The following is an 18,631-nucleotide window of genomic DNA, read 5'->3' on the forward strand; positions in this document are numbered from 1 at the left end:
ATCTAAAAGTTAATTTGTAAGTTATAAAAATATATTACAACATCCTAACTTTTTGTTTCTCTTTAAGAAATATGGAAAAATAATGATGCCCTCTCACAGGACTCTCTTTAAAACCTTTCATTCTGAAGAATAAAAATCAAGTTCTAGGAAGCTACAGTGTGTTTTACAATTACACAAAAACTCCACTAAATATCATGAACATAAAAAAAAATATTGTAACGGTATTTGGTGCAGTCTCTTGTAATTGTCAAATAATCAAATGTGTTACATTTGTGTTCTACGACTAAAAGTCAACTAATATATTACAGAAATAAAAATCATAGTAGAGGCCTGTGAAATAACTGAAGTGGTAAAGCATATCTCTAGTATTTTCAAGGCCCTAAACTTAATCCCTGGAAACTCATGGTCTGCATGGGCATCATGGACTGTAGTCCTGCTGGTTTCCAAACACCAGCAGCATGATTACCAGCTATGCAGGACAAGAATTGCCAGGAATGGCCCCAACCCCTGATCATTGCTGGTTTTGGTCTCAGGAATAATTTAAATTTTTTTGTGAATCTTGATAATGAAATTAATGAAACCTAGTGTGCATGTACAGTTCAAGGTTTATAGAAATTGCCACAGTAACAGAATAAAAGTCCAACTTGATCTTTTATTATGCATGAAAGTTCAACAGAAGTTTCAATAGTATGAGCGTATGGTATTGCTACACAGAGTAAGTACACCAAAGTGCCCATAGCTTTTCACTGTTGTCTCCACATCACTCCTAGTCTGGTCTTCTTTCACCCCCACCCATGCCCCCATTGTTTCATAATTCGTTCTGCATTAAAATGTCATGGATTTGTCATTATCCAGGACTCTATCTTTTCTTAATTTAACTCTATATTCCACAAACGAGTGAGATATTATAGCATTTATTCTCCATCTGAAGTAAAATATTCTCTGTATTTCATTTAACATGATACCCTCAAATTTCATCCACATTGCACCTACTGCATGATTTCATATTTTCAAATATAAAAATACTGAAAAATATACTGAAGTCTTAAAAATATTAATATTGTATATTTTAGTTCATGTACTTAGCTCCTTTGTTATAGATTAGTTTTTCACAAATCTAAGAGCTTATCCCAAGATCTTCATATTTCATTCTGTTCGTCTTTGAATGCATTATCACTATCACACAATTCATATTGCAATAGTTTTGTGTAGTATAACTCAAAGTCAGGGAACATAGTACCTCCCATTTTTTTAAAGAATTTCTTCAGCTTCCCATGACGTATCCGATATGCCAAACACAGTAACAACAAGTCTCACAATGGAGATGTTACTGGGCTTGCTCCAGCAAATCGATGAACAACAGAAGGACAGTGCAGACAGTGCAGTGCCGATTCTATATCAATTTTAGCAGAGTTTTGTGGAGTATGGTGATGGGCACTGGAACAGATAAGACCTGACCTTAGAAAGAGGCCCAGAAGTGAAGCCTTACCAGAGGGAGTATCTTGGCAAAGTTGGCAGGAACTGGGTGTCAGCCAGCACTAGGTGTTCGGCCTTACTCCTCACTAGTCACATGAGTCCAAGACACAGAAACTGTCACATATGCTTAGCAAGCAATCTTAACTGCAGCATCTAGCCTTGATTGGGATTGGATTGGGGCAAAGCAGAGTTGGAGAGGTGATAGGCCAATACTGCTAAACTTTATGTGATTGGACTTTTTTGTAAGCTGAAACCCTCAATAAAATATGTGTGTATCTGGCAATAAGGTGAACAGCTATCAGCGGTTCCCGGAGGGTGTTTGACCACATGCCTGTCATCCTTTGCCCCACGTCTGCCTGGTGTGCAATGTATCTGGGAATGTTGGGGGAAAACTGTTCCCTAACAGAGTTTGTTTCAAGTTCTTGAAGAAGCATTCTACTTGCTGGGTGTGTTCCCAAAACCAAAAATTAAAAAGCTATACATTGTTCTATCAATCCCTTAACCAATATACAATGTCCATCCCAATGTCTTATTCTTTTTCTTAACTTGATTGCTATTTGACATGATACAAGTACTGCTGTTCCAACTTTTGTCAATCATTGCCTATATGATTACTTTTCAACCTTTAAATCTGAGCCTATGCTGATCATGCGAGTTTAAAGATAGCCCTTGTAAACAACAGAAGGTTGTATTTTATTCCCTGGCATATCCAAAATCTCTGTGCCAATTTATGGGCTTTATTCTATTGATATTTGAGAAATTATCCACATTAAGGAATTTGTTGAAATGCATCTAGATGAAGATTTTATCCTTGTATCGCTTTATAAAATAAATATATTATATTATAATATATATTATATATAATATATATTATATATTATAAATAATATATATAAAATTATTTAGTGTCTTTACCAGAGCTGGGTTAGGAATTAAATATGTCCCCAGCTTTTGTTTGAATATTTTTTAATCCCTCCTTCAAATCTGAGCAATACCATGTGTTGGGTAAAGAATTATTGATTGGAGCTTCTTTTCATACAATCCTTTGTCTATCTCTATCATCTTATTGGTTGTAGAGTTCAATAGAAATATTTTATGTAACATGATTTTCTCCTTTTATTTGAAGTTTTGCTTCTCTCTTGCAGCTTTAAATTCTCTCTCTCCCTCCCTCTCTCTCTCTCTCTCTCTCTCTGTTTTTGGTTCTTATCATTTTGACCATAATTTCTTTCTCCTTACAATATTAATTATATTCCTTTTCTTTTCCTTATCTTTTTATTTTATATTGTTTTATATTGTTTCTTTTTTATTCATAAAGCTGTTTATTGCGTATTCATGTGCACTAATTTGACTTTTATCTTAAAACTTTCTGAGACTTACTACTGTATTATTTAGTTTCTCTAGTTCTACTTTAAAGAGTTATTTCTATTGATAATCCAGTTTACATCTCCAAGTCCTTTTGGGACCTGGGGGGGGGGGTGCATTTTTTCCTTCTTTCTTTCTAGGTCACAGCAGCCTTCGTGCCTGACCCCTACTGTGATCTAGTAGAGTAAAAATATTTAGTAACAATCTGTGAACTTTTTAAATTTAACAAACCTTTTGAACAAAATATTAACTTTAATTTTCTTCTATGACACACACATAGTGATAGACACAGATTAAATGCTCTTTTTTGTCAATATGACATTATGGATTCAGCATCACTGTCACTGTCCTCCCGTTGTTCATGGATTTGCTCGAGCAGGCCCAATAACATCTCCATCGTGACAATTGTTACTGTGTTTGGCATATCGATTATGCCACGGGTAGCTTGCCAAGCTTTGCCATGCGAACAAGATACTCTCAGTAGCTTGCCGGGCTCTCCGAGAGGGATGGAGGAATCGAACTCGGTGGGCCATGTGGCTGCGTGCAAGGCAAACGCCCTACCCACTGTGCTATTGCTCCAGCCCGGATTCAGCATAACCCGAGGAAAGTACATAGTCTATAGTAGAAATCCAAAGGTATCAGTAAATAAAAGAATTTTAAGTTCATTTTCAGCCATATCTTATATTTAGTATTAGAACATAATGTAAAAGTGATAGTAAGAAAAAAAACATATAGCAGTGCAAGCCCTATTGATGAGAAAGTATTTTAAAATATCATTTTATCTACAAAAGGATTAGAAACGGAAGCAAGAATAGAGAAAGGAGAAAGTAAAGAATAATTGATGAAAATAAGTGAAATCAAATTTAAAAAATAAAGAAAAGATGAACAAAACTGAGAACTTGCTTTTTTAAAAGAACCAAAAAATGCTTTTAGCTATTGTCACCAAAAAAAAATAATAATAATAAAATTTTAATTGAAAGAATAAAAATATTAGGCCTAGGGGTGTAAAGTAAAATCTCAGTTACAAAAAAATACATTAGCACACAAAGTTCAACTTATAATAACATGTCAATATGACATTATTACTCTTGTCAATTACTAATGTCAATATAACATTAACACTTGACATATTTTCAACCCAGTACATTTTCAGATGTTGAAACAGTAATGATAAATTTTTCTAAAAATAAATTGTTTTCCTTAAACAATTAGGACTTTACAGGCCCAGGGTGAGATACAACCATCTTCACACACTTTTATCTAAGGAAACATTTTTTGATCATTTTTAGTGAACTATTTATAGTGAGCAATACAAAATAAGTTATTTCGGATCTGTCTTGGGGCAGGCTTGGGTGGTAATTAGAAATGTTGAAGTAATGGTGGTGGGAAAGTGTAATGGTTGTGAGATTGGTATTGGAATATTTAATGTAATACATTATTCTGAATAATTTTATAAAAATAAAATTTTAAAAAATTAGGCCTGAGGATATGTACATTTGTTTTTAGTGCAGAACACTGAGTTTGCACCATTTGTGTTCCCAAGCACCGCTAGACAAACCCCACAGACGCCTAAGTGGGTGACTCCAGAGACAGCCAAAGATGTTGAACCAAGGAGGCACTACATGACTAGCCTGGAGCACTATGACTATGACTAGCATTATGATACAACTAGCCTGATATCTACTCAGAAGAGTCGCTATTCCCAAGAGTGAGCCCTGGCTACCCTGAATTATTACCTAGGATGCCCTTCAAAAACCTAATCGTAAGTAAAAGAGACAAACTTACAAAAGATATTTCAAAAATATCTTTTTATATATAGATCATAAAAACTACTGTGCATACCTATATGCAAACAATTAAAAAACTTAAAAGGAATGAAAAAATTGAAAGAATACAGTATCAATCACGATCACGATCATCCTATTGTTCATCGATTGCCTCGAGCAGGCACCAGTAACGATTCCTTCGTCCTAGAACTGAGATTTTAAAAAGTGCCATATTCAAGGCTGCCCCAGGTTTAGGAGAATGAGACCCATCATTGTTACTGGTATTTGGCATATTGGGTATGCCATGGGGAGTTTGCCAGACTCTGCCATGTGGGCAGGCTACATTCAATTGACTGCCAGGTTGAAAGTAAGAATGAGATTATAAAATGTCATGCCGCCACAAATGCGGCCGCGCCCTTCTGGGAGCTGGATTTTATAGTCTCTGGGTCTTGGCCGTTGATGGGATTACATGTTGATACATTACAGTATCAATACTTGACATATTTTCAACCCAGTACATTTTCAGATGTTGAAACAGTAATGATAAATTTTTCTAAAAATAAATTGTTTTCTTTAAAAAAGTAAATAAATAAATTAGATGGCCTCACCACAAATTCTATATAACTTTGAATGAGCTATAATACTTGTCTCAGATCCCCTCAAAAGTGCAAAGGAGAGATGCTCCCAAATACGGTTTACCAGACCAACATTACTATTATTATTGTAATCCCTAAACAATAAAGGACAATCCACAAAAATATAAACTGTATATCCATATATCTGATTAACATAAATTACAAAATCCTCAAAAACATCTTATAAAATTCATTTCAGTAATATTTGCCAGAGTCATACATCACAGTCAGGTAGAAATTATTCCACGGATGTAAGAACAGTTGACTATATGCAGTAAATTTAATGTACTGCATAAAAAAGAGAAGTAAAAATAAAATAACATGATCACACTAGTAGAATCTGAAAAGATATAGATTCAAAATGTTTTGGGGATAGAAATTGGAAAAATTGGGACTAATATGAGGATTCTTTAAGATAATAAAGGCCACATATAACAAATCCACAGCTAATATATTAAAAAATGAGAAGAAAAATTTTCCTTAAGTATCAGAAATAAGACAAGGATTTTACTTTCACAAATCCTATTCAACATAGTTTTACAAAACCTATCCAAAGAAATTAGGCCCCCAAAAAGATATAAAATAAATCAAAGTTAGAAAATAAGAAAAACTACTATTATTTACAGATTACATATCACTCTAATTGCTCCAAATACACTTTTACAAATTGGATGTGAATGTAATAAAATGACAGGGTATAAGATCAATATTCAGAAATCTATTGCACTTCTATTTACAAGCAGTAAAAGGTAAGGTAAGAGAAAACAATCACATTTACAATTGCATTAAAAATGTTAAATATCAACATATAATGAAATTATTAAGGGCCACCATGGCTATAAGCAAAGGCTCTCAGAGCAGCATGCAATGCTTCTGATTGGAACAAGGTCCTTTGCACGCAAAACAGGGACTTTTCCTTTTTGAACTATTGTCCCACCACTGTAAGTCACTCTGCAAAATTAACAAAAATGAAGAAGCTGGAAAAGATGCCATGTTTGTGGATTGGAATAATTAATGATTTTTACATGTCAACAAAATCTAAACAGTTCTAAGATTCAATTTAACACCTATCAAAATATCAAAATTATTCTGATGATACTTTGCAAGATAAAAGGACATTTAATTCTAAAATTAGCATGGAATGGGCTGGAGCAATAGTACAGCGGGTAGGGTGTTTGCCTTGCACACAGCCGACCCCAGTTCAATTCCCAGCATCCCATATGGTCCCTCGAGCACCGCCAGGAGTAGTCATTCCTGAGTGCAAAGACAGGAGTAACCCTTGAGCATCGCCAGGTGTGACCCAAAAAAGCAAAAAAATAAAATAAAATAAAATTAGCATGGAAGCTATATAAGAATACAATCAACCTCATGAGCTGGGGGAGAAGGTAGCCAGGATAAAGAAGGGATCACTAAGTCAGTGATGGTTGGAGGGATCGTTTGGGATGAGAGATGTGTGCTGAAAGTAGATAAAGGATCAAACACAATAGCCTCTCAGTATCTGAATTGCAAACCATAATACCCAATAGTAGAGAGACCATATGAAGAAAATTGCCTGTCATAGAGAGAGGGGAAGGAGTAGGATGGCGGACAGTGGTGGTGGAAAATGTGCACTGGTGAAGGGATGGGTGTTCGATCACTTTATGACTGAAACTCAAACATCAAAGCTTTGTAACTTTATCTCACAGTTATTCAATTAAAAAAATTGAATCTTACTTAAATCTTAAAAATGGAGTGCAAAACTTACAAAAGGCATACTTGGTTTTATTTCGTTATTTATTTAGTTAGTTATTTTTGCTTTTTGGATCACACCCGGCGATGCTCAGGGGTTACTTCTGGTGGTGCTCAGGAGACCATATGGGATGCTGGGGATCGAACCCAGGTGGCCTACATGCAAGGCAAACATCCTACCCTCTGTACTATCGCTCCAGCCCCTTGGTTTTATTTTTTAAGAGAAGCTTGATTTCTATTTACAAGTAGCTTCTTTCTATGGAAAAAAGAAGCTTTCCAGAAAAAAATTACTTTTGTTATAGTGAAAATAAGCAATTTGAGAATTTTATTAGCTGTATATGTAAAGAGACGTATACTTGCCTTCTGTCCAACTCATTACAGGAGATTTTGCAGCAACACTGCAATCTGGAGATGTGTAACCCGAAAAACAATGGCACTTCATATCAGTATTACAGACCTAGAGCCATTTATAAAAATGGAAAATGATTTGATCAATTACTTGTAGAAAGTAATCAGGTAATTCAACTTATTTTTATTTTTATATAGTATAATTTTATATGATTTGTGTATATGCATAACCCTCCATAACCCTACAAATGCTTTATTTCAAAGCTTAAAGCAAACACAAATGTAATTGCTAAAATGTTGCTATACAGTGAGGTTCACAATATTTTATTCAATAATTTTCAACACTTTTTTGTTCTCAAAATTTTGTGTGTAATTTCAAAACCACATATCAAAGACTAATAAAAATTATATCCTTCTGGCAGAATCTTTGAACCCATTACTATCAACCCCCGGGAGGATTATGCACCTCTTTCTATATTTCAGTCAGTTACACTATGGGAGTAACCGGAAATAATACTATTTAGAAATGAAGACGGTATCAAACAAGGACTGTTTCTTAATGTTTATGAATATAGAAACAGTCTTGGCCAGAATTAGATTGTTTCCTTTATTGCTCTATTTTTCACTTTAAGCAAGAGATTTGTGTATTCTAGAAGAATATCAGATTTTTATGTACAGCATACATGAAGCACTTGAGTTTTAAATCTAAACTTAAAAAAGGAGCCTAATCTCTATTTCTATAATAAAATATACAAAATCAGGTTATCGATTGCCATGGCTTCTGTCATGCCAAAATCATGTATATTACACGTGTATACTCAGAAATTTTTCTGTAATGTTCTTATCAGGATACATGTTGTCAATTTTTCCTGATACTGTGTTGTAACTTTTGAATCACATGGTGAAGGTACTGTCTTTCTACTTTTTTCACTGTAAATTACTAGGTCTCTATTGATAATAAGTATTTTGTGTGAAAATACTTCTGAGATTAAACTTCTGGATCCTTCATCTACTAGCTATAGCACTAATAATTATTTAACAAAATTATTTTTATATATTGAATTAATAAGACTTTTTCTTATATTCATTTATTCAGTTTTTATTAGTAGTTATATGTTACTAGTAAGTTAAATAATCTTTGACAGAGGTTTCCAGACCACTCAAAGTGGAAAGAATAATCTTTTCAACAACAAATATTTTGGACAATTGGATATTCAATTCACTGTCACTGTCACTGTCCTCCCATTGTTCATCGATTTGCTCAAGCAGGCCCAGGAACGTCTCCATTGTGAGTCTTGTTGTTACTGTGTTTGGCGTATTGAATATGTCACCGGTAGCTTGCCAGGCTTTGCTGTGCAGGCGCGATACTCTCGGTAGCTTGCCGGGCTCTCCGAGAGGGGCAAAGGAATCAAACTCGGCTCAGCCCAGCTGTCCACGTGCAAGGCCCTACCACTGTGCTATTGCTCCAGTCCTTTGGATATACAATTCAAAAGAATAAAATTGTGTTCTTATCTCAAATAATATACAAAAATTCATCAAAATGTATTTAAGGCCTATGTGAAAATTCCAAAATTATGAAATTTGTAAAAGAAAATGGAAAAACTTTTATGACACTAAACATCAGAATGATTTCTTGGAATTGACAGAACAAGCACAAATGTCAAAAGTAAAAACAGACAATTTTTACTACAACAAACTTAAAAACATGTGTTTCACAAAAATAATTTGATGAAGTAGAACTTAATTCTTTGTCTCTGTCTCTGTCTGTCTCTCTCTCTCCTCTTTCTTTTTCCTTTTAGGCATTATGGATTATGCACTTTACTTTTTACTTTACTTCCTTTCAGCACATAGTTCTTCAGAGTGATTTTTTTCAAACTATCATAGTTGTAGTTCCTTCTCTGTTCTAAAAGCCCTCCCCCACAATGCTTATATCAAGCATAGAAGTTGAGCTTCCCTACAACCTAGCACTGCCACTCCTGAGAAGGAGGGTACATATGATAATAGTAGTTGAAAATGATCACTCTGGAAAAGAACTGAGTGTTGAAAGCAGTTGAAGAGATCTATATGATAGCCTTTCAGTACCTGCACTGCAAACCATAATGCCGAAAATGAGAAAAAGAGAGAGAGAGAAGAGAGGTGCCTGCCATAGAGGCAGGTTGGGGAGGCGGGTGGCTTGAAGGGGTCGGAGGTAAACTGGGGACCAGTGGTGCTGAGAAATACACTGGTGGAGGGATGGGTCTTGGAACACAGTATGACTGAAATGCAATCATGAGCAGTTTTGTAATGCTCTATCTCATGGTGATTCAATGAAAAAGGCCAAGAAGTTGTGGTATATTTACATTATAGAATACTATGTAACAGCAAGAAAGAATAAATCATGAAATTTTCAGCTACATGAATGAAGTTAGAGTTGGAGAAGGTGATGTCTCTCATCTTCTTTTTCCCAAAGATGGCTTTAGCTATTGTTTTTTGGGGGGAGCAGTATTTTTCCATATGAATATCAGGAGTGTTTACTTGAAAAATATCATTGGTATCCTTATAAGGACTGTCTTAAATCTGTGCTTTTGGAGTATTGAAATTTTGGTAATGTTAATTCTCCCAGTACAGGAACAAGGGGATGTTTCTCTGTTTCCTTATTCTTATTTAAGTTCTTGAAATAGTGTTTTCATGGTTTTCTTTTTATAGTCCTTTCAACTCTTTAGTTAGCTGATTTTGGGGTACCTGATTTTCTGAGACAAAATTGTAAACAGGAGTATTTTTTTAAATATCTCTTTTATTATCCGGATATCCATTTTCCACAAATACTACACCATATCTGATGGAGTTCAGACAGGAGGCAACAAATCATAGAGAAAAATATATAAATATATGTTTCTCGGAGAGCCCGGCAAGCTACTGAGAGTATCCCGCCCACATGGGTAGAGCCTGGCAAGCTCCATGTGGCGTATTTGGTATTTCAAATACAGTAACAACAACAGGTCTCATTCCCTGACCCTGAAAGAGTCTCCAATCGCAGGGAAAAGATGAGTAAGAAGAGGCTGCTAAAATCTCAGGGTTGGGAGGATTAGAGACATTACTAACAACCACATGAGTAATCTGATGATCAACGGGATAATAGTGATAACAGAGATACATTGATTATTCGTATATAGGAAAGGCATGGAATTTTGTAACCTGCCACTTTACTATACAAATCTATTTTTTCTAGGAGCTTTTTTGTATAGTCTTTGGGATTTAGTAAATATAGTATTACTTTACTTATAGTATTACATTATATACAAATAGTGAAAACTTAACTTCTTCCTTTTTTTAATATAGGCGTAATGCTATTTATTCAGCCACTAGCTTAGCTGATTGAATTGGGCATGAACTCCACCTTACTTTTATTTTTTCATTTTTTTTATAATTTTATTTATTGAATTACCCTGAGAGCAGTCACAAAGCTTTCAGGATTAAGTCTCAGTCATACGATGAAACACCTGTACCTTCGCCAGTGCCCATTCTCCACCACCAAAACCCTAGTATACCCCCAACCCACACCCTCCCCCTACCTGTGGGGCAGATGATTTCCACATTACTCTCTCTCTATTTTATTACATTCAATATTTTGACACCAGACCCACCTATGTTATTTGATATTTTACCCCAACACTCAGATCTGCTGAAAAGGCAACAATACACAATTTGTTTTCTATTACTGGTTATGAATAACATATGGTGTCTTGTGGCTGCAGTAGTGGCCGCACGATTTTGGAATTCCAAAGTTTTAACAATTAAATCTGGAGGGATTTCTCCCAAAACCTGCTGGGTTCCGAAATTTGTTCCTGAGTCTCTGGGACCATGGCTGTTAAGCAGCTTGATCAGGAGCCAGAAAGGCCATTCATGGGCAGTGACTCGGGGTCTCATTGGGATGGGGAGAGAAGAGCTGGCCCCACCGCCATCCCCCTAGGCCCCACGTGTCTCGTCACTGAGGGCCCAAACCTGACTGCCCAATGGCCTCTGGAGGATGACTGGACCGCCTAAGGGGAGTAGGCAGAGGGACAACATCATTCCCCCCGCCCCCCACCCCCGTGCGGCCAGGTGACAGTAACCTACTGCGGAGTCTGGACGCATTTCTGCTGAAAGCCACTGGGTTCTGAGATTTGTTTCTGAGACTCTAGGATCATGGTCATTAAGCAGCTTGATCAGGAGCCAAAGAGGCCATTCGTGAGTGGTGACTCAGGATCTCTTTGGGATGGGAAGGAAAGGACCGGCTCCACCCCCAATCCCGTGAGGCCCACATATCTCATCACTGCAGGCCCAAACCTGACTGTCCAGTGGCCTCTGGAGGATGGCAGTCACCGAGCTGCCAGGGAGAACAGGCCAAGGCATGAAACCTGTTCCCACCTGGAGTGGTCCAGAGCTGGTAACCTACTGCAGGGACCAGAGGCATTTCTGCCAAAAGCCGTTGGGTTTCGAGATTTGTTTCTTAGTCTCTGGGATCATGGCCGTTAAGCAGTTTGATCAGGAACCAGAGAGGCCATGCCTCCAATTATATAGCTGAGCTGGAGGTGGTTTGTGGGTGTGTCTTCCACATACCTAACTTTTGGCCATTTACTTTCTTGGTAAACTTTGCCTCAAGTTTTGGGGGTCTGGCCAAACGCACAGCAGCAATTTTGGGGTATCTTGAAGTCTGAAGGTGCCATCAGTCTGCTGATGCACTCACCTCCCAAGAACAGATTGACCTACTGGTGGCACCATACCCCCTACTTCTTTTTTTCTGTCTGCATGCCCTTGATATCTTCTTCTTGCCTGCTATGTCAAGTATTTCCAGTACTGTATTGAATAGGAGTGGTGAGAGTGGGCAACCTTGACTTATTCCTGATCTTAGTGGGAAGGCTTTTAGTGTTTCCCCATTGAGACTAATACTTGTCGTGGGCTTGTGTTAGATGGCTTTGACTATATTGAGGAAATTTTATTCATTCTCATTTTGTTTAGTGTTTCTGTCATGAATAGGTGGTGATCTTGTTAAATGCTTTCTCTACATTATTGATATGATAACATGGTATTTATTTTTTCTTTTATTGGGATGGTGTATTTTGTTTACTGATGTGAATTTTAAGCCTTCCTTACATCCTTGGGATAAATTCTGGTTTAAGATCTTGGTGTACGATCATGGTATGTGATCTTTTCTCATGAGTTGTTGGATTCTATTATCTAGAATTTTGTTGAGTATCTTTGCATTCTGTGTCTATCAGGGATATTGGCCTGTAATTTTCTTGTATGTGTGTTGTGCATTTCTGTCTGCTTTTGGTATCAGGGTGATATTTAACTCATAGAAACTGTGTGGGGGTATTTTTATTCTTCAATTTTTTAAAAAAAAAAGTTTATAAAGGAATGGCAGTGGGTCCTCTACAAAGGTGTGAAAGAATTCATTAGTGAATCCATCTGGACTTAGGCCTTTGTTTTGGAATAGATTTTTGATTACTATTTCAGATTCCTTGACAGTAATAGATCATTCAGGTATTCCAAATCTTCTTGGTTCATCCTTGGAAAGTTATAAAAATCCAGGGATTTGTCTGTTTCTTCTACAATCTCTTATTTTGAAGCATAAAGATTCTCAAAGTAACCTCTGATGATTCTCTAGATTTCTGTTTTCTGTTGTGATGTCCCCCCTTTTATTTCTAATTTGTATTATTAGGGTACTCTCTCTGTGAGTTTTGCTAGTGTTTTATCGATCTTGTTTGTTGTTTGTTTTTTTTTTTCAAATAGCCAGTTCTTGTTTTCATTGATCTTTTGGATGGTTTTTTGGGATTATGGCTCATTAATTTCTGCTCTGAGTTTTATTATTTCTTTCCTCTTGTCTGGTGTGGGATTCTTTTGTTGGTCATATTCCAAATTTTAAGCTGTAAATTCAAGTTATTTAGGTGAGCTTTTTCTTCCTTCTCAGTAAATGCCTGCAGAGCTATATTCTTCCCTCATAAAAAGCTGTGTCCCACCAGTTCTGGTAGTTTTGTCCTTGTTCTTGTTTATTTCAGGGGTATTTTTATTTTCTTTTTGATTTTCTCTTTATCCACTACTAGTATTCAGTAGGGAGCTGCTTAATTTACAGATGTTTAATTTGATTATTTCGTTCTGTGTGTGACTAACTTCTATTTTCAGTACATTGTGGTCTGAAAGATAATTGATACAATTTCTATCCTCTCAATTTTATGGAGATATGTCTTGTGGCCCAGCATGTGGTCTATCTTGGAGAGTGACTGATTTGCACTAAAGAAGAATGTGTATTGGCTTTCAGGGGGTGGGGGTAAAAAGACTTGCATATATTTATATTTATACTAGCCCACTCTCTTCCATTTCATCATTCAAAGTCCTTTTTGGATCACACCTGGCATTACACAGGGGTTACTCCTGGTTCTGCACTCAGGAATTATTCCTGGAGGTGTTCACTGGACTATATGGGATGCTGGAAATTGAACCTGGGTCGGCTGAGTGCAAGGCAAACACCCCACCTGCTGTGCTATCGCTCCAGTCCCCAAAGTCAGTATTTTCTTGCCAAGTTTTAGTCTAACTGATGTATCAAGAGGTAACAACGTGGTGTTGAAGTCTCCACACTGATTCTTCACTGGGTACACATATGTTTAGTAGTGTAATTTCTTCAATATATATATATATATATACATTCACCTAGATTATTAATGATCTTCACTGTCCCTTCTAACCCTTTTCAGTCTAAATCTATGACATCGGACACTAGAATGGCCACCCCAGCCTTTTGGAAGGAGTTTGTTTGCTTCAATAATTGTTTGCCAGCCTTTGATGTTGAGTCTGTGTTTGCTCTGACTATTCAAATGTGTTTTTATAGGTAGCAGAAAGTTGGATTCAATTTTGTAACCCATTTTGCCTCTGTGTGTATCTCAATTGGTGCATTTAGACCATTGACATTGAGAGACATTATTGTCATAGAGTTTTGGGCCATCTTTCTGTAGAAGTTTGTTTGTGTTTTGAGTCCAAATGAGAGTCTAGCTGGATAAAGTATTTTTGGTGGGACCCCCATTGACCTCAGGCCCAGAGGATTTCATTTGACAGCTCTGCTCTAATTGTAAGGAATGCTGCTTTGTATGTAATTTCCTTCTCTGATCTGGCTGCTTTCAGTATTGTATCTCATCCAATGTCTACATCATTCTGGTTACATATGTCTTGGAGTCTTTTTCTTAGGGTCTCTTTTAGCTGGTACCTTTAAGGCTTCTTGGAACGGGATGCCTGCATCTTCCAGCTCTGGTAACTTTTCCAGCTCTGGCAACTTTTCAGCAATGATGTCTGTGACTGTTATTTCCTCATTGAGGTTGCTTTCCTGAACCTCTGGGACTCTGATGATTCTTACGTTGTTCCTCTCAATTTCATCCCATAGTTCTCTTGCCTGTCTTTGGTTTATTTTGAAATCTTTTCCAAGTTTTGCTATTGCCTGGAGGTTTTCTGCATCTTATCTTCAAACTCACTGATTCTGTCTTCAGCTGCTGTTTACTTTATTGTTGAGGACACCCACCGAGTTTTTCATTTCATCTACGAAATGTTTTATTAATGACATTTCTGCTCCTACTTTTCTTATTTCTGCTCTCATATCCTTCTGTATTTTATTGGATGTATGTTCCACTGTTTCTTTAAACTCGCTAAACATCTTCACAATTTCATCTGCAAATTCTTTATCAGAGTGATTGTAAAATTTCAATAAAAAAGAAGGGTTGTGAAGGGTGTGGTCAGGCAGGACACAACAGAGGTGGTCAGTGTCTGAGATCCGCCTCCTCAGGCTTGATGACAGGCCAAATATGGGCAACAGACGGTGGAGAAGGAATCAGACCCGGGGCTGGTCAGCAGTCGGTTTATTTCTCTCACCTCCCTGGCATTGTCCCATCTCTCCCTTTATGTCACAGTCATAGTCGTCGTTTTGGCTGTAGTCCCGGTCATCAGAGTTCCATCATCCTAGTCTCCTCGCAGACCAAAGTCTCCAAAGTCTCAGTTCTCCTCCTCATCTTCAATCTCTCATTGTTGACCTTCTCATCCTCAACGTCTAGTCGTCAGCATGTAGTCTTCAGCATCAAGTTTTCATCTCCTTCCTGAATGTCTTGCGGTCTAGTCCTCACTTTCTCCTTCTCAGAATCTCATTCCAGAGTCTCGTTCAAGAGTCTAGTTGAGAGTCTCGTTCTCAGCATCTTCAACAATTCTTTCTTCAGCAATTCTGCTACACATCTTACAACCAGTCCAATCTGACTACCCATCTCCTACCCCTTACAGTATATATATATATATATATATATATATATATATATATATATCATGAAGGGTGGGGATACAATGGTGGGGTTGAACATTAATATAACAAAGAGAGGTAAAGACCACTCCTTCAGGAGATTAACTCACGGACAAAATCTCATCTAAAGAGATTATTCAAGATTACTAGGAGACCTGCCCAAGGGGGGGGGGGGGGGAATTCCATCCAGGGTGTATTGTTTTCTCCTTTCCTCAGCTAGTAATCCATTTAAACAGTTATAGTTAATTTACTTATTATAATATTTCTAGCAATGTCATTTTTATGAGCACAGTAAGAGATATATTAAGCTTAAAGGTTGACTCTTCCTGGGGACATCTCACTATATATTCCAGACCACAGTTCCCAAGCAAGGTTTGTCTTTCCTAATCCCATTGGGGTCCTTGTTAGGTTACCCCTTTTGAGGTCACGGCAGAGTTTGTTCATGACCATGCTCGTAACTTATAGTTAAGTGTTATGGCACTTGGCCCGGCTCATTTTGATACCAGGGTAGCTCACAGCTTGCTCTGGGTCCATCAATCCCTCATTGGGGCCCTACTCTTGGAGTGCTAGGAACTAAGGACAACTGAGGCTTAAGTCAAGTAAATATGGATGCTCAGGAGTAAACATTATTTTGGAGTCAATTAACTCCCATGTTACATAGCATAGCATCAACTGTCTTCCTGTGTCCATACAAAGCCCCAGTATCCCAGTACTTCCACACTCCAGAATCACCACCATGCTTTCAGCCAGACTCCACTTCATGGAATGAGTCTGACCCAGAAATTAATCTGCTGAAGAACTCAGGTATGCGGGTTTTGTGACTGAAATCTCCAGTTTTCACATAGTCAGGGATGGGCTACCTTCCTCCATACCCCTGTGCTTCTGGAATTCCCAGCAATCACACATTCCCTGGAGCTGCCACCCAGTTAAAATTTAACTCCATGTACTATGCAGCTGTTAGAAAAGATGAAATCATGGAATTTACATACAAGTGGACCTACATGGAAAGTATCATGCTAAATGAAATGAGTCAGAAAGAGAGGGACAGACATAGAAACATTGCATTCATCTGGGGAATATAAAGTAACAAAATTGGAGACTAACACCCAAGAATATCCGAGATAAGTACCAGGAGGTTCACTCCATGGCTTGAAGGCCAGCCGCACATTCTGGGGGAGAAGGCAGCTCAGATAGAGAGGGGAGCACCAAGTAAATGGTGTTGGGAGGATCCTCCCAGGATTAGAGATGCATGCTGAAAGTAGACTATAGACCAAACATGATTGCCACTCAATGCAAGGAGAGAGAGAGAGAGAGAGAGAGAGAGAGAGAGAGAGAGAGAACAAAATCGAATGTCCTGCCACAGGGGGGGTGGTTGGGGGGTTGGGGGTGGGAGGAATGCTGGGAGCATTGGATGTGGGGAATGGGCACTGGTGGAGGGATGGGTGCTTGATCATTATATAACTGAAACCCTAGCACAAAAATTTGTAAGTCTACAACTGTACCTCATGATGTTTCACTAATTAAAAATGTAAAAAAAAAATTAACTCCATATATATCACCCAATTAATAATGTGGGACTTTCTGGAGTGGATATCTCAAACTCTACAGCATTGATAAAGCAGGAGTGGCAAACCAGATTGGATGGTATGTAATGTAGATGGCAACCAATCTTGATTAACAAAATATAAACATGGAGGGCTTAACCCTTTAGTAATCTTTTATACAAGGATTTAATGACTCCATGGTTAGCTACAACAATCTTTTCTTTCAACTAAAGAAACATTTTTTAATCATTAACAGAGTTAGAAAATTATTAATAATATGCAATATAAAATAAATTGGTGAGGTCCTGCTATGAGGGAAGTTTTAAGAGATGGCTGCGAAAATTGGAGACAATGGTGGAGGGAAGGTGTAATGGTGGGGTTGGTGTTGGAATATTAGATGCCTGTAACAAATCATCATGAATAACTTTTTAAACCACAGTGTTTATATAAAGTGAAAGAGAAAAAGTAAAAAATAAAAAATAAATTTTAAAAATTGTTCATGTTAAGTCAGTGGAAGAAAAATGAGTACCAGACATTCATACTCATATGTGGTATGTAGAATAAGAGGACAGTGGAATGCAATGTATCAAAGTGGGGTATGTCTAGATTACAACATAGTCCCTGTAATATAGAACTGAGGGGAACTTGGAAGGAAAGAAGTCAATGCAAGGGTTCAGGGGAGGGGAATAAGAAGAGGCAGTGGGGAATACAGGGGCATGGGACAAAGACTACAAACATTTTTATGATGTAGAATACTGGTATGCCTTTATATATAAACCAAGAACCAACAAAACCAAGAGTATGAGATCCCAACAACAACAACCAAATTTTAAAAATGTGCCTGTCAAAGAATTAGATAGTGGGGGAAAAACTGTGAATATTGGTGGAAGGAAAATGGCATTGGTGGTGGGATGGAGTTGGAAAATTGTGTGCCCAAAACTTAACTATGAATAATTTTGTAAATCGTGATGACAGAAAGATTTTTAAGAAAGTGTGACTAGGGAAGGATAGACATAGAAAGATTGCATTCATCTGGGGAACATAAAGTAACGAAATAGGAGACTAACACCCAAGAATAGCCAAGATAAATACCAGGAGGTTTACTCCATGGCTTGGAGGCCAGCTTCACACTCCAGAGGTAAAGGCAGCCCAGATGTAGAAGGGAGCACCAAATGGGGGATATTGGGAGGATCTCCCAGGATGGGAGAAGCATGCTGAGACTAGACTCTAGACCGAACATGATTGCCACTCAATGCCACTTTTGCAGGCCACAGAACCCAAAAGGAGAGAGATAACAAAAGGGAGTGTCATGCCACAGAGGCAGAATGGGATGGGGGGATGAGAGGGGTGGGAGGGATACTGGGATTAGTGGACGTGGAGAATGGGCACTGGTGGAGGGATGGGTACTCGATCATTGTACAATGGAAACCCAAGCACGAAAACTTGTAAGTCTACAACTGTACCTCATGGTGTTTCACTAATAAC

The 18,631-nt window shown here is 37.6% G+C and overlaps 1 protein-coding gene across 1 annotated transcript in view; it reads right to left on the reverse strand.

Moving 5' to 3' along the window:
* The window catches only part of ADAM32 (ADAM metallopeptidase domain 32), a 165,965-nt gene that overhangs the window by 25,068 nt on the left and 122,266 nt on the right, over nucleotides 1-18,631 (reverse strand). The window contains exon 18 of the mRNA XM_056116661.1: nucleotides 14,532-14,759. Coding sequence (XP_055972636.1) covers nucleotides 14,532-14,759 — 228 coding nt within the window. The remainder of the gene's footprint in view (nucleotides 1-14,531; nucleotides 14,760-18,631) is intronic.

The sequence above is a fragment of the Sorex fumeus genome, unplaced genomic scaffold (genome assembly GCF_029834395.1).
Source record: "Sorex fumeus unplaced genomic scaffold, SorFum_2.1 ptg000033l, whole genome shotgun sequence".
In the NCBI taxonomy this organism is placed as follows: Eukaryota; Metazoa; Chordata; class Mammalia; order Eulipotyphla; family Soricidae; genus Sorex; species Sorex fumeus.